The sequence below is a fragment of the Mercenaria mercenaria genome, chromosome 12 (genome assembly GCF_021730395.1).
Source record: "Mercenaria mercenaria strain notata chromosome 12, MADL_Memer_1, whole genome shotgun sequence".
NCBI lineage: Eukaryota > Metazoa > Mollusca > Bivalvia > Venerida > Veneridae > Mercenaria > Mercenaria mercenaria.
This window is the reverse complement of record NC_069372.1, coordinates 37,340,106-37,361,623: the sequence shown is the minus strand read 5'-3', so window position 1 is coordinate 37,361,623 and position 21,518 is coordinate 37,340,106. Positions and strand designations below refer to the sequence as shown.

Here is a 21,518-nt window from a genome sequence, read left to right as displayed (position 1 = left end):
ACCAAACATGCTCTAGTTATACTCCGGAAACTGTGTAATTGTTCCGGGTCACTGTGCCCTTGACCTTTGACAGACTGATCTCAAAATCAATAGGGTTCATCAGCTGGCCATGACCATCCTCCTTATAAAATTTCATGATTCTTAGTTAAAGCGTTTTTCAGTTATTATTTGGAAACTGTTTAACACTGTGATAGGGGTCATTTACTGGTCATGACTAACCTTTCAATTAACTTTTATGATCCTAGGCCTAAGCGTTCTTGAGTTATAATACGGAAACAGTTTAACTGTTCCGGGTAACTGTGACCTTGAACTTTAACCAGCTGACCAGCTTATGGGTCATTGACCAATCATAAGTAGGGGTCATCTGCTGGTCATGACCAACCTCTCATATCATCGTTCAAGATCCTAGGCTTAAGTGTTCTTGAGTTATCATCCGGAAACCCATTGGCCTACGGACCGACCGACCAACATACTGATCGACTGACATCTGCAAAACAATATACCCCAACTTCTTTGAAGGGGGCATAATAATAATGTGACTTCATTAAACTCAACAGAATATGTTATAGCGCAGTAATTGTTATGGAATTTATTGTAATAGTACACACAAGACACTGGCAAAAGCAATGCACATATATAATAAAATCTGTACAAAAATCCTTGTAAAGAATGGAGAGATGAAAACAACTTTCACAGATCTTGAAAACTAATGACAAAATTTGACAGATGCAAAAAGACTAATGCCCTAATTAAAAGTTTTCTATTATTTTACCTTCCATTTTTTTAAATCTTAAATTTGCTCTTCTGTAGTGTAGCGTATTCCTCATAAAGTAAAATGGTAAAAGAACCATTGCATCCAACTTGATGTTATAAATCATTACGTATAAATCATCAAGAGAAGTGCCTTGCTCGATATGTTGAAAGAAAAGCAGGACATAATGCTCCAAATATAATACTGGAGTACACAGAAGATGCTTTGAAGTGGACTGCAGTGTTTAGGTATACATGCTGCCAAAGCCATAGACTTGATAGTATTCTGAACAATGATAATTTATGTTTAGCATAAATTTCAGAGTGAATACTTTTGTGTCTTATGTCTTCTTTTGTGGACGGAGTAATGGCACATATTATCTGTTCAAACTTGGATTTCTAGTCCTTGAACATATCTAATAAACCAGTAAACTGATTATCTTGACATATATTCTGGAATGATATTAATTGATAGTATTTTGTAGACAAAATTTAAAACACTGAAATCAAAATTATGGTATTATAATATAGTGCTAATATCTAAAAAATATATCCAGATATGTTATAACTATATTTTATACATTTAATATAAAAAAAAATCCGACACAAATGGTTTAAGGTAGTTGCTCCTTATCTTAAGCTGTGACCTCATTTCTAAGGAGCAAGTGGTGCTACTATGACTGCAAATCCGATCAATCAAAATACGAATATATTGAAGACTCGGTAGAAAAAAAAGATAACCAAAAAATTAAAATGCAATGAAATATTGAATTTAACATACAACATATATTCTAAATTTTGTATGACCATTAATTCACATTGCTGATTGCACATCAGAGATGTCGGTTTATTTAGTACTGTCGACTCTCGTTAACCCGAACTCGAAGGGCCCGTGAAAACGAGTTCGAGAGATCGGTAGTTCAAACCATCAGTATGGCAGCCATATTTGTTTATACACGGAGCTCTAATAAAGTACGTACATGGCGTCTATGACATGCTTGACCCATATTTGAGCTGGAAATATAAATGAGTTGTCTGATTTCGTTCAAATAAAGCGGGAATAAAAAGATAATTTAAATATAAGTTTTATTAACTAGTTTTGTACATGCATGTTAACACTTACATTAAATGACAATTACACAATTATTAAAAAAGGTAGACGAAAATATTTAAACAGTATTTCCATGAAATCCGACCGGAGAACCGGGAATCCCAGTGAAAAATCGTGTGGAATTTCGCCATGAAAATCAATGTTTCAAACTGTGAATCCAACCGAAAGATACCGGCAATCCCGCTTGAATTTCCACTGGAAACCCACAAAGGATTTCCGCTTAAATTTTCTTTAGGGATCAAATGTTCGTCTCATCAAGACATATTGCTTGACATATGTTAATAAACACTTGCTCAATGTCTTCCCAACGACTGGAGGCTTGCGAGCTTTATTTGTGCTACACTAACTTTTTCAAGCCTCGATCTTACAACTGTAGAAGGAGCTATCTCAGTCACGTGAAACTTTTATGTAGAGTCTGAACTAATAACCTCCATTTCTAAGCCATTGATGATTGCAAAAGTCATCATACGTTTCGGACAAAAGGGGTCCCTTAGTGTTTTGATCGTAAAAGTACCAGTAAGTATCAGAATATCTCAGAGCCCTCTATTTTATACTATCTGGTGGTAGGTTTATAGCCTCTCGCTGAAAACAATTTGAAAAGATTAACCTGCATTTTAGATTAAGATTTAAGAACCACTTGATTAAAGTTCACCAAAGTTGACGTGTAGCTTAATTGATTTGTCATTTGCTAGATATATTTACACAGGTCTGTTCCACTACTGAACACAGACAGGAATCTTAAATAGAATCTTTAAACGACTGCTTCTCATAAACATCTTGACTCAGTTCAATAACATTTGGTCTGTAGCGTCCTTGTATGGGCCTCCTTTTGTATTTGTTCGGATAAATCTTCAGCAGACTTTTTGAATATTCAATGTAAGCTTAGTCTCTCACTAGTGGCATTGTTTCTTCGTTTCAGGTAGTGATTTTATGGTCAAAACTATTGAAGTAGCTGGAAAGAAAGTCAATGTAGAAATATGGTAATGATTTTTCTTAACATTGATCGATCATACGTCAAATAATACGCTGTAAATGATATCATTCGTTCTTACGTCGCGTCACAATACGCATTTTCCATGGACAACGTCTGGTAAGATGTACATATCTAATAAAACGACATAATGTATGGAAATACGTGAGATTTTGAAAACGGTCCAGCTGAAGATTGATCTAGTTTATGCGATGAAGAAATCGCATTTGAAGAAATTATCAGGTATTAAGGATGACTGATCTTAAGAGCACCCCCAAAAAGCAATACGAATCTAATTTAATATGTTATATGTATTTTTGCTAATTTACTTACAGGGACACCACAGGTCTAGAGTATTCGGTAATGTTTGGACAGTATTGCAGATGCGCAATGGTAAAATTCATACCTTTTATTTGTTACGTGACCTGCAGAATTAGAAGAAAGAATATTTTCAAGCTGTGCATTTATTCGAAAACAAATTTAGCCTTCCATTTTTTCTCATTAATCACCCGTGGATATTTATAAATCTTGATCAGAGTCATCCTTCATCTTTACGCAGACCATTTTAAAATGTTTTCGCTTGACAGGAAAGGGTGGCGGCCAGAACTGAAAATAGAAGCTTGATGTATGTTTTTCAGTGAAATTCTATTGAGATCAGTGAAATAAAATTGATCTTTTCACTGTTTCAAAGCAGGAATTTTTTTTTTCAATTTTTATTTTTCACTTATACGGAATTACACATGAACGCGGAAAAATATACATTATAAGTAGGCCTAATCGGAAATTCTTTGCAAAATATACTTCAGTTTATAATACGAACACGAACATGTTTAGATATACTCCTCATCGTTATAAAATGTAAACGCAATCTGGAAACTGCATAATAATTATTTGATTTTTTGACAAAGATATCGTGACATCAAGACATTCTGACGTCATGAGACAATGCACAATTTCCATATGTTTTTTAATTTAGAAATTGAAATATAATTATGGTTTTCATACATATATCACACCTTATTACACGATGTCCTCCACGCCGAGTGATGTGTCTGCCACAGAGTTACAAAATCAATAACACTGTGTAGTAGTGCCAGGTTTTTAGCTGTAATTTTTTAATAGAAATGTATATTTTTATATATGTTTATATATGCCACACCCTATTACACGATGTCCTCCACGCCGTGTGATGTGTCTACCACAGAGTTAGAAAATCAATAACGCTGAGTAGTAGTGTTAGTTTTTAGAGCTGTAATTTTTTATTTCGACTTCCGATTCAGATAATCTAGTGAACGCACCGTGTAAATGTCAAAACGTATTAGATCTATAATTAAGCATATATGCTGTCTTTGCGAAATAAAAATCCAATTAAAATATTTATATTGCACGTTATTCAAAAGTGACGGTAATTCCATATTCAACGGCCCAATTCAAAGTATTTACAAAAAAAATGAACATTTTTACCTGACACATCAAACGATCCAACCATCTGGAGATAATCTTGCCATAAGTTTCAAGTCTGTCTGTTATTCTGAACCGACACTCTGGCCCTCAAAAATGATCCGTGTATGTACACGTATGATAAACTTCACCGCAGAGGGCTTTTCAAATGCTGTCTATTTAGAGTCAAAACACAGGAAGCTTTTTACGACGGAGGAAAATTTCTGTTATAACGTCGATTCTGTCTGTTTAGCGTTTAAGATCAGGAAGTTTGTTCTTATATGCTTGTCTCTGTTAAAACACTCTTACGCTAGAATGACGTCACGTTAACGTGCGGTGACATCAAAGTTTTTGTTGCGACCAAGAAAGAGCGCTTCTATATTTACTGTTTTAGATTAAGGGCATATTAGAATCGAAATAATTTATAACAAAACTGTGTTTTAACACTATTTATACACTCGGGCGGTAATACGTCGTACAAATAATTTCACTCGAGCTGCGCCCTCATGAAATTATTACGCCCGACGTATAACCGCCCATCGTGCATATATAGTGTTAAAACACTCTTTTGCTATAAATTATTTCTTAACTAAAGAGCGATTTTTAATGCTGAGCGCAACTGTATCACAGGGATAATCAGTTAAGGTTGTATTTCTATTAATCTCTGACATTGCATACAATCTGCTACATGTTTATAAAAATTCATTGTTGCACACTTAACTATCGTTGCATGACTATACAAACTAGCTTAGCTATCATACTTTGTCACAAAGGCCATTATATTACGGTTCTTGTATAGGTTAGGGACCACCAATAATTTCCCCTCACAGACATATATCAAAACATTCCGATGTTTCCATTTAGCCTGTGTTGACAGCTTGTAACGCTATTTTTATTGGCAAAGTGTACTTGATGTGTTTTATGGGAAAGAATTAGGTGCAAAAGGTGTGTGAGATTTACTCAGGTAGAAAGAAAATTACCGCTTCGTACGCCGTTGTGCGTAAACGGTTTGCAACTGAGCTTGAAATAAAAAAATTCTGAAAGGTGTTTCAGTTGCACACAAAACGGTCAATCATTGATAAGGTAATACTTTTTCATAAAAGATGCGGGCCTGGAAGCAATGCGCATGTCAAAGTGCTGTTTATGACATTGTTAATGGCTCATTGTCACAGGGACAAAAACATGACAAACAAAATGACCTTTTGGCAATGTTTTTCCCAGAAAAGATTATAATTGGTAATATATTTAATTGTATATGGCTCATGGACCCATACTGTATCCTAGATACTTACTTCCACTTGTGGTGGTTACCGTAGTAATTAATGCATTTATGTCATGATGAGCTTGTTCTCGCTTATGTTGCTAGGTTACTCTCACTGACCTCTGTAAGATTGTGTCTACGTCAATGTTAGGAATGTGCTTACGTAAATAATACTCATCGGTATTACAGAATATCTTTTTTGAATATTTCATGAGACAAAGCTAGTACATTTTGTATTTATACAGCCTTCTCTGCGTGTGTTAGGGGCATAACTGACAGAAGGGGCAGAATTGGTGGTAGAACGAAATGTAGGGTCTAAGGAAATAGGGTACCTGGTGGTACCTTGTATCCGATGGTACAAAGCGTGCAAGAACTTATTGAAAACCTGGAACTTATTTTAAGTTTTTGAATACATTATTATTATTTAATAATTATGAGGGGGATTAGAAAACAGGAAATCTACGAACTAGTAGATTTATAGTAAAAGAAACAACAAGAAACTTTGCAGATAAATCATTTTTATTTGACATTTATTTTGGGTGAGAGAGAAAACAAACTGGAAAATATTTGTAGCGAAAATAAATAACAATACATTTAAGAAACGGACTTTGTTTATTTATTAAAAGAACCTGGGTGAAGTACATAAAAAAGCGGACTACGCTACACGGTTTGATTTGTATATGATCCGCTGGCGTTGAAAATAGACCTTTTTTTAAACGTAGGTATAAGCAGTGCATACTACAAATCCCGCGACCTTTTAGGTATCAAAATCGAAATAAACAGCTAAAACCAATGTTTTACAGCGGATTTTCCGCTTTCGTAAACGGCATCCTGTATTTTGACTCCTCCGCGTGATGGATTATTTATATATTTAACATTTAGACATAAATTACACGTGTTCATGCAAGAGAAGTCGGAATGAAAAATAACATCACATAAACTAACACTAATTTTGTAACACTGTGCTAGATACATCACTGTGCTAGATACATCACTGTGCGCGGATGACATCGGATAATAAGAGTGTATACATGTAATGGAATAAATGCACTGTGTACTTTCAAAGCGTGCGAAGATTTTAACTCACGTGATCACCCGAAAGCTGAAAGAGGCACTTAATGCATCGTAAATGAATAAATATAATGTAAACAGATTAAGCCTGCCCTGCTGAGAGCATTAGTAACAATGCAAGGTTTATTGTAACTATTATGTAATTTGTTGTAATTTTATCTCTACTCACATACCCACTTTGTCCACAGACATTTTTCTTGTGTTTCAACCCATTCTTTGCTATGTAAGTACCTTTATTTAAAATGATGACTCATTAGCCGAATACTTGACAAAAAATTTAATCAGTAACTTTCGACGATTATTGATTCATGTACACGAGTATGACCAAAGTCCGAGAAGCTAATGTTGATAAAATTTTACAGCGTTTTTATAAATTATTTGGTTTAAAGCAACATCTTTACTTTTGATTTCTTAACTATAGAATTTAAGACATACCATGCTTCAATTGTTGGAGAAGCTATGGTTGTAAGTTGCATTCAAATAGAAAAATATATAACATATTCTTATAGGGCATGATGTTGGTGTACGACATTACAGACAAAAAGACCTTTAAACACATACTTGATTGGTTAGCCAAGGTGAAACGGGTGAGTTGTATTACATTATACTTTCATCGCATTCAATCATTAGTCTCAGGTTTGTCTAACTCATTTTCAATTTGTTCAAGCAAACGAACTTTTAGTTCATCCCTTTTTAAATATTATTTCAATTCACTGGTTATCCTTTTTTTTCAATTATATTTCAATGTCCTCTGTTTCGGTACAAACGGCTCGTCATGTTTTTTTCAGTAATTCTGCCCTCTGTCAAGAGATTTTTGTATTACGCAGTAGATTCATTCCTAATAACAAAACTCCAAGTTGTTTGAACGACTTTGTTACTCGGGCCCTAAAGACAATGCCAGATTCAGATGCTATATATTTACTTTGTCTTTTTTGTATCAGGTTAACACCTCTGCCATCCATTAATGGATTCTACTGATTCTACTGTCCTTCGGTACAATTGTTCCACTGTCCAAGGTCATAATCACGCAGTGGTATACAACAGAATTTATAGTGAATAGTCTGTATACTCCGTATCCGCATTTATATTTGAAAACAGATGCATAGCTTTTTGGGGTTTTTAGCGGAGGACTAATTTCATATACTGATAAGTTTCCATAGTTTGTATTTTACACGAAAGCAAGTATTTCAAAATACTTCCACCCTTCACATGAAGTTTTATTTGATTTTCTTCGATTTTTATATAAATCATAAAATATGTATTCAATGAAGATACACAAGGTTTTAAGTTTCCAAAACCCCTTTATTGTATATTTTTTTCCGTGAAATATCTAAATATTAGGGTGAAATAAACCTGGTGTTTTCATAGTGAAAAATATCAAGTATAATTTTACTGGTAAGAACATGACAAAAAAGTTTGTAAGACACTCATGAACACCATAATTATCTTACATTTTTACTCGTGGTTATTGCATCTGGTGTTAACTGGTGAAAGGTATTTCAATCTTACACTGAAAAAAAAACAACAGCCTTTATTAGGTATTGGTTTTATGGTATTCAATCATTCTACTCACAAGTCAAGTTTTTGTTTTTAATATTTGAATATTTATTTTATACAAACACATGTACGTCACTAACGTAGTTAAATAATTGTGAAACAAGGGTTCACCCAAAAAGGCATATTCAAAAAACGCATCTACGTTAATAGCTCACCTAATGGCAATATGTAACATGCAAATGTTTGTTTGTTTGTTTGGTTTGGGTTTAACGCCGTTTTTAACAGTATTTCAGTCATGTAACGGCGGGCAGTAAACCTAACCAGTGTTCCTGGATTCTGTACCAGTATAAACCTGTTCTCCGCAAGTAACTGCCAACTTCCCCACATGGATCAGAGGTGGAGGACTAATGATTTCAGACATAATGTCGTTTATTAAATAGTCACGGAGAACTTACGCCCAGCCCGAGGATCGAACTCACGACCCCGCGATCCGTAAACCGACGCTTTACCTACAGAGCAAAGCGGGCGGGTTACATGCAAATGTATACATGTGCATTCAAACTGTACACATATCATTAAATCTCAAAAATAAGCTTGATTTGATAATAAGCAAGTCTCAGATCAAGTCGAATTCTTGCGGCGAAAGAGTAGGGTGGCAAAATAGACAGAATGTGCTTCATGTAGACAGGCTAGACATTTGCAGGATTGATCATACGCTTCAGAAGACACACACTGCAAAAAATGTAAGTCAATATGTGGAACAAAATGTATTAGAATAAGACGTTTCGCTGGTAGCGAGTGATTTACCTGTATTTTTCATTGCCAACTGAAAATATTTAAGATCAAAACAATTTAAACTCATGCTTATTAACATTGAAAGAGATTTTTTCTAAGACTGTTTTGTTATCAGCTACAAAAATGAGAGTTAAATTTCGAATACTTTACTAATTAACAAAATGTGTCAGCAGATGTATTCAAAACAGCCCTTTAGAACGTGGTACCTCAAAATTTGTAATTTTTTGTTGTAAGTTCACACTCTATGTGCCTTGAGATGAAAAATATCCACTTTTCCAGGTCTGCACCTTTAAAACATTATTTTACCATTTTTATTGACCTCATATGTCGCATCGACTTTATCACAAACAAGAAAATCGAGATATTCAACCAAAATTGTTTACCCTTTTTTTACGCATGAATAATTTCAGAATTAAACGTAGCAGTAAACAAACTTATGTTTTTGTAAAACTTTTCAGCATAGAATTGATTTAGAAGACTTGCAAATCATTCTGATAGGGAACAATTGTGATTTGGAACATATGCGAAAGGTACCCATGGAGAAAGGAGTAAAGGTAAACTTTAATCTGTTATAGTGAATTCCTACAGATGGTTCTGAGCCCGCCCGCTTAGCTCAGTAGGTAGAGCGTTGGTCTACGGATCGCGGGGTCGTGAGCTCGATCCTCGGGCTGGGCGTATGTTCTCCGTGACTATTTGATAAACGACATTGTGTCTGAAATCATTAGTCCTCCACCTCTGATTCATGTGGGGAAATTGGCAGTTACTTTCGGAGAACAGGTCTTTACTGGTACATATATTCCAATAACACTGGTTTTGTTAACTGCCCGCCGTTACATGACTAAAATACTGTTGAAAAATGGCGTTAAACCCAAAACAAACAAACAAACAAACAGATGGTACTTCAGGTTCGCATCTATAATGGTATACGTCGTTGACTTTGAATAAACCCGGAACTTAAAGAATGCAGGATATGCTAAGAAAATTCGACAGACAAAAAAAAACGTAAGTGCCGTGTGCTTGATTTTGTGATAGCTCTATTTGAAAAAGGAAGTTTCATAATGGTACGAATAGAAACAACAATTTTGTTAAAATTATCGAGCATACAAAATATTCTGTAATATAGATTTATATGAAATTCGTTCAGTTGTACAGTGTAAATATATATTCCTTCTACACCTATCCATATACACATTTTACATCATGCTATCAAAGTCTGACTCCGTTGAATGTTTAATAGGCATTTTAGCCTATGCAGATACTGACTTGGATGTCGTATGCCGATAATATACCGGAGATTTTCTCATAGCCTGGATACAAGGCCGTAGCAAGCAATCATTCATTCTCGTGGAACACTATACATTGTTTTAGTAAATAAGTAAGACAGATTTATTATTACATTTGATTAAAAACAAAGCATTTTTCCTTATCTAATCGTTTGCGTCTGCACTTAGGAGACATACGTATGTTCACATTTTCTAGGGTGTCCCAACACATGTTTTAAATACCGTATAACGGGTTACATTTACTGCTGTAAAAGTTTACGGATTTGGGGTAAAAAAATGATTTTATCATATATGATTTAAAAATTTACGAAATCACAAGGTCTGCCGGTTTGCTTGACATTATGCGGCGAATTTATACGAGGCCAATATTTACGAATCTGATTTGGTCCGAAACGTCGCCAAGTGAAACGTCGTCCCGACGAAACGTCGTCTTTCCGCCTTACGGAATGACATGAACGTATTACTTAAATATAAGATAAAAAATGTTTGATACTGATGGAGTATTTGTAAGTGTTACCAAAAAATGTTGCTCACTCTTAACGCCGTCGCCCTTCCCCATATTCCCCATCCCACGACCTTAAAGTATAAGAATTGCTCATGGAATATAGATAGAGGGCAATACGCATGCGATCGTGCGTGTGTGCGTGCGTGCGAACATCAGTTACACACCTTATGCTTGCCTCACAGAGATGGATTGCCCTGCGAGCAAACACCTGATCCCTATCTGAAAGATCAATACTACACTACGGTGAGGGGGTATGGCAAGGCTTATCCGAGCAGTAACTTTAACACTCGTCAAAAATCTGTTTTACATCCTCATTGATATATGGCTATTATCATGCATGTTTTTTTTATGATATAAGAGGATATACTGATGACAGAGGATAAAGTCAAGTTACAATTTTCAGACTCTGTATGACAGTTTTTACATGCTAAGATTTTCTTTCGTTATACTCCCGTGCTCATGACTTCTTTTGCACGGACAACAGCGATGGTCACAATAATACACTGCTTACTTAATTTCTGTTACAAAAGCAGTACTTAAATATAATAAGTTTTCATTTTATCTAACATTGATTGTAAAACAAAACGTTTTATCATTTATGACGACTGACATTTATCTGTATGCGTGCCTCAGTATACGGATTTGTCACTTGTTTCACTGTGTCCACTGTAAATTGCCAAGATTTTCTAGTGGCATAAGGGGATTACTTATGCGTTGCAGATAAATATAAATATCTTATAGGATAGGAAGAAGCCATTCTGCCTAAAATTCCTGATGATGCTCGATAGATATATCTTGAAAGATAAACGAACAGCATATTTACCAACAATCCACCTTGTAGCTTCTAACTGTTGAAGGCTGATAACTAAACATGCGGTTGTCTCAAAATAGTTAGATTATGTCCTCTCTGAACGGATCGTTTTACAATTTAACCAAATACAAATGGAATATTTCCATGACCAAGAATCTAACGAAGTTTGCTAATAACTTCTCTATTAACAGTATAATATTTAAATGACTAATCTGCTATTTTCAGCTTGCATCATCATTGGGCATTAAATTCATGGAAGTAAGTGTTAAAGAAAGTATCAATGTAGGAAAAGCATTTCTTACCTTAACAGAGGATATGTTAGCTCACACGGAAAAGTTAGCTAACATGGAAAATCCGTTGGTAAGTAGGGCATTAGCTCGTGATACTGTTGAAAAATTGATTAGGGTTTGAGCGTGAAAGTCATGAAACCATCTTGAGCACAAAAATTATGCCGGATAGGCCGCAAGAAAAATAAATAATCAATATTTTTTCGCGTCTTTATTTTTCGGACGTTCGATAAGATCGATGTTTGATAGGAAAAGTATTTTGGGTGATATTTCCTCAAATCACATCAATTGCCTTCAGCATGTTCAGTAAGTTTGTAGTGTAGTAAAGCTAAAAAGGGGAATATTATTTTAATTGTTTTAATAAATTAGTAATCAACAGAATTAAACGTGCATCTATAATTCATTGTAAAATGACATACTTCGATTAATTGTTTGTTTATTTTACTACCTTTTTTCTGTGTTCTTTTCCGTACTAATTGATTTGTTAGTAATTACACTGTTCTGCATTTTTGTTTGTGATTTTTTTTTTTCAGAATAAGAAGACCTTTTTAAGAAGAATTTTCCAGCCGGTAAGTTTTTCTAAGTATACAAATAATATTGTAGTATTGTATTTTCCAGTATTTGAAATAAAACCGAACTTGTTCAACGTAACATGATGTTTTACAGATTTGAAATTTAGTATCATTAGTAATATAAATATCCCAAACCCCTGGACACTGGAACACTCTATAAATAGTCCAGTAATTGCACTTTGCTTAAGGATTTATCTATAACCTTAACACTACTTATCATTTAGGACAGACTGTCAGATTAACAGAATAAAAACATGTTTATGTTATATGGGTGAACTATTAAGCGAGTATTGTATCACCTTCATTTTATTCATTACATGTGAAGATTATGTAGATATTTTCATGCCAGAACTTTGGTTCAAACATGATTGTTTAACAGACAGTCACGTTATTCTTTATGATTAGATATTCACATATGTACTACATAAATTCGATTTGAAAATTGATTTCCCGTGAAATTCTTTCTTGGGGAATATTCATTCATGGGTAACATTGTAAGTTCGACTCAGTGAGCGGGATGCTTTACATCAAAATAGCCATTTTACCATTACGTCATTTGCCATAATTTTAGCAAAACTGTTATCTAATTAAAATTTCATGGCAAAACAACGGAACTGTTTTATTTTTGCTCTTCGAAAAAGAGGTGTATATTGTTTAGCTCATGTCAGTCGACATGTTTGTGGGTCGTTCCGTTGATCATCAGATAGCAAAGTGTTTCCAGTCAATAACTTTAGAACACTTGGTCCTATGTTGGCATGCTTCATAGTGTAATGTAGTGTAATGTATGTTGATTCAATATTGTTATGTTTTCTGGTTCTTTGGAATCACGGAGTCCATTCAATAGATGTGTTATAGAGTTCCGCTTAAGCCGATGCCAGGGAGCGTTAGAGGTGTTGCACATTTTATTACCTCTCATGAACAGACTCAGTCAAACCGAGGTTACTATTATTCTTTTTTGGTTGCATTCTATGCTTTCAGGGGATCTTTTTACAGATTGTATTGGTTAGGCGAAGGCTGTTATTGCTTTTAGGATAAGTAGTTTAAAGGAAAGGCCACAGTAGCCTTAAAGCTATCAATTACTGGGGAATTATTCGACATACATCAGTTAAACTTCACATTATAATATTACGTGCTCAGCATAATGACATCTATTGTGTTTGTCTGCAATAGAAAAAAGAAAATGTCAAAGCATACTCAAAACTGAACACTTTATTCTATTCCCAATTGTATCCTACAGACCATCATTGGGTCATACATGCTTTAGTCAAAATGATAGCTACACCTGAAAAAACAATTAAGCAAGTGTAATAATCTTTTAACGGAGTGATTTATTTTCAGAACCTTGGAGGAAAGGCACAAACAGCCACAACAGGTAAGTTGTTTTATGTCTGAAAAGTGAATGGACATTGGTGTTACATTCTGCAAATCAATGTGTATTCTGAAGTAAACAACGGTTTACGCCCCAACCGGTAAGAGAACATTATAATGTCAATTATGACGTCATATTGATGCAAAACGTCCGGTTCATTACCACTCGGATAATTGACGCCCAGCATAATTTATCAAAATATTACAATGGCTATGTATGAATGAAAAGAATCAAGGCCTTCTTATGGTTTGTCGCCTAATTTACCATGGGTCATCGTTCGGATGCTTGGATATTAAACCACTCGGGCTAACGCTAACGTGGTTCAATTCCTACGCATCTGAACTCTGAACCACGATAAATTAGACGACAAACCACTCGAAGGCCTTAATTATTTTTTAAATACAAAACTGATGGATGATCTCTTTTCGTAATTTAAGAAATAATGTATAAAAACGTGTTTAACATTATTAATACACAGAAAGAGGTTATACGTCCGCGGAATAATTTAACGAGGGCGTAGCCCGAGTGAATTATTCCGCCGACGTATAGCCGATTTTGAGTGTATTAATTTAGGTAAAATACGATCATTATGCTATGCATTATTTCAATTCTTACATACCTTTAATCTAAAATTGTAGATAAAATATACTAGCGCTCTTTCTTGGTCGCAACTAAAACTTCGACGTCATCGCACGTTAGCGTGTTTTACAGAAACAAGCATATTAGAATGATTGTTGTTTACCTTACAACTATGCACTTATTTGAAGACACACGTTCAATGTATGAAATGAACTACTATACACTATTTAACGTGTTCAACAAGCAGCTAAGAATCTGCGCATGTTCTTTTAAAGGCCTGCCAACATCGGACAAAATTTGAAAAGAATAAAAGTTTGAGTTTTACAAATATTGATATAAATGAGATCAAAATCCAAGTTAAGCAGCCGATATATTTTCAGTATCGCTTTTTTGGCAACATGTAAAAACAATTTCTTGATATGCTTACAAAGCCAGCAGATAAATATGCATAAAGATTTTAAGAAATATTGGAATTAAGAAGGATATTTGAAATTTTGAAATGTGATTACCAGATCATACCAAGAAAGAAAAAATGCTTAAGGTAAAGACGAGGGGTGTTCAATAAATACCTGGAAAAGTACCCATGGTCTCATTTTGCTAAAATTTATAACGGATAAGAACATATTGAATGTGAATAACTAAATTACAAATTTCAGAACATGCGTGAATATTTTTGATCGCATCCTAGGCAACGTCAGTACATCAAAAGCGGCCCAGCGTCATTATGACGCCGTCATATCGTACACAATTAATCATAACTCGTGATTACCATTGGTTCAATGTTTATCGCCATTAGATGCATTTTTTCACATTATAATTAAATACTGGTCATCTGATATTCCTTATATATTGTTAAAATTGTACACTGAACTGTGATGCCGTATCAAGGAGCTCTCGTAATTATAAAACGAAAACCTGACTGAACGTTATTTTTCTTGTCTGCACAGCGAGTCGTCAACATTATCTCCTGACCACTTCTAAACGTCACGTTCCACTTACAGAATTTTGATTTCTTCAGGACATTTTCCATTAAACCTTTAGCAGTCATCTCTTCCCTTGTTTTTTTGAGTCAAATTACAAAATGTTATCTCATGTTTCCGTTCAACACTGATTTTCAAGCAATTGCCAACACAATTTGCCTGCCGAACATTTTAATGATGTCACGTTTACAATTTATCGTTATTGGCGTAACGCTAACAATTAGCATCAATACTCAACCAATTTAAGAAAAGATAGCTAGAAAAAGTGGCAAGTAATGTTTTAGCGCATGTAATATAGAACGAGACAAAATTAGGCCGGATAACGTCACATGACGTTGCCATGGAGACTTGTATTTACCTATTATTTACCGAAAGACAATATAATTTTGACATAATCAACTCAGTATTCCCTAGCTACATTATATAGCGCTTTTATTTACTTTTGAAGATTCATGACGAATTGAGAGCATTTTTCAAAGTATACACATGTATAGAACACCCATCGAAAAGCATTTTTGTTTTTCTACAAAACGATTGTTAGTTTACTGATATATGACTACAATTCCGCAGTTTGAACAAGAAATGCTGATGGGGCAGTTCTGGACAGTTTAACGCCTTTTAAACACTATTTTTAAGAAAATTTACATATCTACGTTTTAATGTATTTGCAGTAATGTCCAAGTGCTGAAATTTTACATAACTAGGTTTAAACATCGTTTTCAGCAATTTTTGAAATTGTTTATTTTATATCTTGTTTTAAAAGTATTTCAAGTGTTCAGTATTGCGGAACAGTACGGGGAACAACTGTGAACATGTATTGGACAAGTATATTTTTGGTAAGGATGTTGTTCGTTTACAAACAATTTGGGAAGTTCATTAACGTTTATATTCACATTTTTATGAATGAATCATGTCAAATTCATACAAGTTGTTGTGTTCATTTCATTACATGAGTTGTTTCCATGAGATTTAATTACAAATGGCCATTATGTCAAAATTCGCATATAATGGCCTCATAGACAAACTAATTAGATCAACGAAAAACTAACATTTTTCTATTCTGGGGCTCGGGCATTATTGCAGATACATAAAAATGTACACACTTTACAGTTCGTAGACTATAGTATCATACTGAAAACTTTTAACTAACCTGAAGTGTGATCCCCTTCCTGCGTTTGTTTGCGGGATTCTAAGGCATATGTCAATAAGGTGACAATTCGTTATTCGCATAGTGGACATAATGTATCTGATGTTTAATTTTTATGTGAAACACAGATCTTTCTTTGTGTTGCTTCGTGGCATTCTGCTGAACCTTTAGAATGATTACATAATTGGTCAAAACAAGAATATTATCAAGTTTGTACCCGCTGCGTTGGACTAAAGTGTATTGATATATTGTCCATTTTCCGTCGAACGCATCAACAAAATGGTATTTTTATGACAAGACGACAATAGTAAAATTATAATTTTCTGTTGGCACTTTAACTACAAAATACTATCTTCAGTTATCCAATGAGTGGCGTAGTTAAACAGATATTCATTTGTCATTCATTTAATTAACCATTCAGCATGCAAGTCAAAATGAGCACCATCACTGTATCTTGAATATTTTTTTAACTATCGCCTTATCATGTACTTATTTTTTCCAGTTTGTGTAAGTAAAAGAATTTTGCATTTTTTAAGGAAGTCAAAAAAAACTTGTCATAATAAAATATGACTATAAAATATGACAATAAGCGGGATAGTAAAGCACTTTTTCTTGAATACTTTTTCAACGCTTTCTCGTATTGTACTTAAAGGCATTGACTTCAAAGGATTTTTCTTTAGAATTGAATTTTGATCAATTATCACATTATTAACATGAACACATGAGGTTTTGTTTCTATCTTAAAGACGCCAAATCAAGAAAAAAAGCACGCCCGGGCCGGGAATATCGCCTCTAGGCCGATATGGCAATGAAACTTTTCGTTCTTTACCAATACACCACGGAGGAATACTCGTTACAAAATGGTTACAAACGATTTTCAATTTTTAATGGTAAAATTGGTAAAATTAATCAGTTCTTATGTGTTTCCAGGGATCATAACATAAGTTCAGGAAGTAAATAAGTTTCAAAGACTTCTACAGACAAATTAGGAGTATTATTAACAAAAGGGTATTTAATTCTGAATCAAAACTATTCAAGATAAGGTTGCACTCTGCATTTCATTTCATTTTTTTTATAAACTATTGAAAAGATAAGTACAAAAAGGTAAATGTCCTTCATTATCCAAGACAGAGTTAAGGTTTTTGTGCTCTGACTTTCTCATATATCCGTCTATCATTATGTTCTTAAATTAACCTGCAGTCCTTGCAAAGTTCCTGTCCAAAATATACGTTAAAGGCATGACTTCCAGATCGTACGGCATCAAAAATTGTTGTTTTAGATGTTAGAAAATTACTGCTATATTTCTATATTAGCTGAATGATATATTGAAAGATGAGAACGAGCGGAAGCGCAAAGCCATGATTTCAGCTTTATCAATTTTTCAAAGCTTTCTTCGTACAATAATTTTGCATCTGTTAAATGAAATTCAAAATAATTCCATTAAAAAGATCGCTTGAAAATATGTAACACAACCAAGCAATATGATAGCAGAATAGGTTCAATGAAAACTAATGAAAAGTGCAAAGCCCCTCACGCAACATAGCAGCGGTGTAACAGCCCAGTCCTCCCGCAATCAGTTTTTTGCCGAGGGTTAACCAACTATTTGATTGTTTCAACGGAAAAAGGCAACCGGTTGGTCCTCCTCCACCTGTAGTTAGTTTCCCCCTTATTTCATTTAGAATACATAAAAGCGAGAGAAAAAGTTACCAGATGCTTTTTCTTCCCCCTAGTTAGTCCCCTAATAGATTGTGTACACAAATAAATGAGAAAAAATAACCAGTTGGAATTTTCTCCCCACGTATTAGTGTTTTCGCCTCAAATTATCCCCTTCCCTTCTTAAAAATAAAACAACCGGTTAACTTCATTTCTTGGTTAGTTTTTCCCTCATAGTTAGTCCCCCTTTCGTCTCTTCCATAGTTAGTTTTTTATGATATCAGTGCATGTTTAGTGATTAGTGAAGCACAGTGCATGTTTAGTGATTGACCCCTCTACAGTTAATTGCTACGCTTTCCTATTTGATGGTGCGATAACTAAGAAAGTGTAAGACTCCATGATGCTTTTCGCCTAAATCCTACGTAAAACGGACGGAGGGAGTGGAATTTATCTTGCAGCTTTCTTAGTCGTGCCCTTAAAAGTTAGGCTCTTGGTGCTCTGACTTCAGACAAGTTGTTGGGTACATTGGTGTAATTATACTTTAGATTTACCTTAATTTTATGTTTTACTTACTATGCTCTGGTATTTTTTCGCTAAAGGTAGAGCCTTTCTCAGCGGGGATTTTATGTACATTGTGTTGTCTAATTTGTTGAAAAAAAGTTAAGTGCGAGGCTGACAAGCCCTTAACGCGTTTAAACCCCCAGTTTCCTTTATATAGGTTACTGACCGTATCAAGGCGGTGCCCCTATTTTCAACTGGTTTTCTGTCTGTCTTGTAATTTGTGTTGCGTATGTTGTCTTGTTTGTTGTTAGCGTTTATTTTCCTCCTCCTCACTCCCCCTATCGCTCCCCGTTTTCCCCTTGCAATTGCACTCCCTTGTTTCGGCATCCCTCCCCCTTTACTATTAATTAGTTTTCGTGCAACGCTCCCCCTTCCCCCCCCCCCCCCCCCCCCTTTCTTTTGGTTGCCGGAAAGCGGTGCCCTACAGTGTTGTTGTATCTTACTTGTCTGTTTATCTAATAGTATGTTAGTAAGTTATGTGTGGTTGTGTTTGTTGATCTTTGGTACATGAATGTCTGCGTTATTGTGGTGCACGTTGTAGTGTAACTGTAATTGAGGAACGTAGCATTCCCTTTGTATATTCATCCTTATTTTACTTTCCCCTTCAAACTCCTCCCCCACCCGCCTTTCTACCCCTTACCCCTTTCCTCTCCCTCTTTCTATACTTTGCATACAATTTAAATGTACTTCTTGGATTTTTGAAGCAACCCGTCTGTAATATTTTTCTGTTACTGCTTCTTTTGTTGTGGGCCCACTTTGCAATTGCGTGGCTCTGAGACTGTGTTTTTGGTGCTCTGTGCTTCCGAGAAATCTACCCTTACCTATTATCTTTTTCAGACTAATTGTTGAGTATGTTGGTGTAATTATACCTTCGATTGACCCTATTTTTATGTTTTCATTTATATGATCTGGTATTTTGTCAGAGCCTTGCTCAGCGGGAGTTAATTTATTTTCACTCTCTTTTCTAACCTGTTAACAATAGGGTAAGTGCGAGATTGGCAAGCCCTAAATGCGTAAAAAAACAGTTTCCTTTATATAGATTAATGGCCGTTGCAAGGCGGTGCCCTAAATTTTTAACTTGTTATCTGTCCGTCTCGTATTTTGTGTTGCGTATGTTGTCTTATTTGTTGTTAGCGTTTCTCACCACTTTCTCCTCACTAATACCATTGCCTATCCCCATCCCTTCCCCTTGCGTTTGCACTCCTTTGAATTTGCGCCCCCTCTCCTTTTACTATCAGTTAGTTATCGTGCCCACCATAATTTTGGTCGCCGGCCGTCATAAGGCGGTGCCGAACTGTTGTATTTCCTGCTTGTGTGTGTGTGTGTGTGTGTGTGTGTGTGTGTGTGTGTGTCCTTAGGCGGTGGATATTTTTTCCTGCTTGTGTATGTGTGTGTGCGTGCGCGCGTGTGTGCTGCTTGCGTGTGTGTGAGTGTGCGTGAGTGAGTTGGTGTGCGTGAGTGCGTGCCTGCGTGCGAGCGTGTGTGTGTGTGTGTGTGTGTGTGTGTCCGCGTGTGTGCGCTGCTGTGGTTTACGGTGTAGGGAGACTGCGTTTAAAGAACGTGGCTTTCCTTGTTGAATATCCATTCTTTCTCCCCTTCCCCCAACACCCGACCCTTTTACCTACCCCTTATCCCTCCCCACGTTTTTCTGTATTTTGCATATAATTAAAATCTGTTTGGTTTTTGAAGCAACCCGTCTACAATATTTTTCTGTTACAGCTTCTTTTTTGTTGTGGACCCACTTTGCGATGCATAACTCTATGGCTGTGTTTGGGTGCTCTGTACTTCCGGGAAATTTACCCTTACTTTTTATCTTTTACACGATATTTTGACCCTTTTGAAAATGTACAATATTTTCACTTTGTTACAGAAACCATTGAGTAATGCCTTTAGTTTCTTTTCGTTTCACTATTATTAACTTAGGTCATACTAATTCAATTGACTGATTAACATTCCCGTCCCAAGACTCCCTCCCTCAGTTTTCATGCTGAACAGACTAATTGTATTTTCTGTTGTTGTTTTTTTTTTGTTGTTGTTGTTTTTTTAACTTTTTTTATAACGACATTTTTAAATATATATATATATATATATATATATATATATATATATATATATATATATATATATATATATATATACAGGTCCGTTTCAAAAGTTTACTATATAGTGATTTGTCTTATATTTTACTCATATCGTAATGGCATTTTAAAGATAATTATAACAGAATCAACCCTTTGTTTGTATACACTTATAGACTTCTATAATCGGCCACTGTTGTAATTGCGATAACTTGGATAATATTTAAACTACACGACTGAAATTTTCTCGATCACCTTTGTTCCCATATGCTATTTATTTTGTGAGGGTAATTTTCCATAAAAATGGCTTAAATCAACCATGCTTGGTATACTTTATTGTTTTATTTTTAGCGTAGTCTTAACGAAATATATAAAAATCATAGGTGACCGCTTATAAATGTCTATGAGTGTATGTTTAAAGTTGTTTTTAACAACTAAACAATTAGATATAGTTTGTTTGATCTATTTAAATCTAACTTTTTAGCTCACCGGAGCACAAAGTGCTCAGAGTGAGCTATTGTGATCTCTCACCGTCCGTCGTACGTCCGCGCTTTACTTTAAACAACATCTCCTAACAACCTGTAGGTCCTTAACCAAGATTTTTCAAATTTTCCCCCTAGGGTCAAATATGGCCCCACCCTCGGGGTCACCTTATTTATTAGACTTATGTAAGGAAAACCATGCCAAACATTAACTTGAGAACCACTTGACTCAGTATGTTGGAACTTCATAAGATGATTGAACATGCAAAGTAGATGATCCCTATTGATTTTGAGGTCTCTTCATCAAAAGTCAAGG

At 35.0% G+C, this 21,518-nt stretch overlaps 1 protein-coding gene across 1 annotated transcript in view; it reads left to right on the top strand.

Moving 5' to 3' along the window:
- Positions 1-21,518, top strand: part of LOC123533695 (uncharacterized) — a 39,909-nt gene that overhangs the window by 6,554 nt on the left and 11,837 nt on the right. The window contains exons 3-9 of the mRNA XM_045315476.2: positions 2,781-2,841; positions 3,167-3,224; positions 7,113-7,190; positions 9,354-9,449; positions 11,720-11,854; positions 12,315-12,350; positions 13,692-13,725. Of these exons, the coding sequence (XP_045171411.2) occupies positions 2,781-2,841; positions 3,167-3,224; positions 7,113-7,190; positions 9,354-9,449; positions 11,720-11,854; positions 12,315-12,350; positions 13,692-13,725 (498 nt within the window). The remainder of the gene's footprint in view (positions 1-2,780; positions 2,842-3,166; positions 3,225-7,112; positions 7,191-9,353; positions 9,450-11,719; positions 11,855-12,314; positions 12,351-13,691; positions 13,726-21,518) is intronic.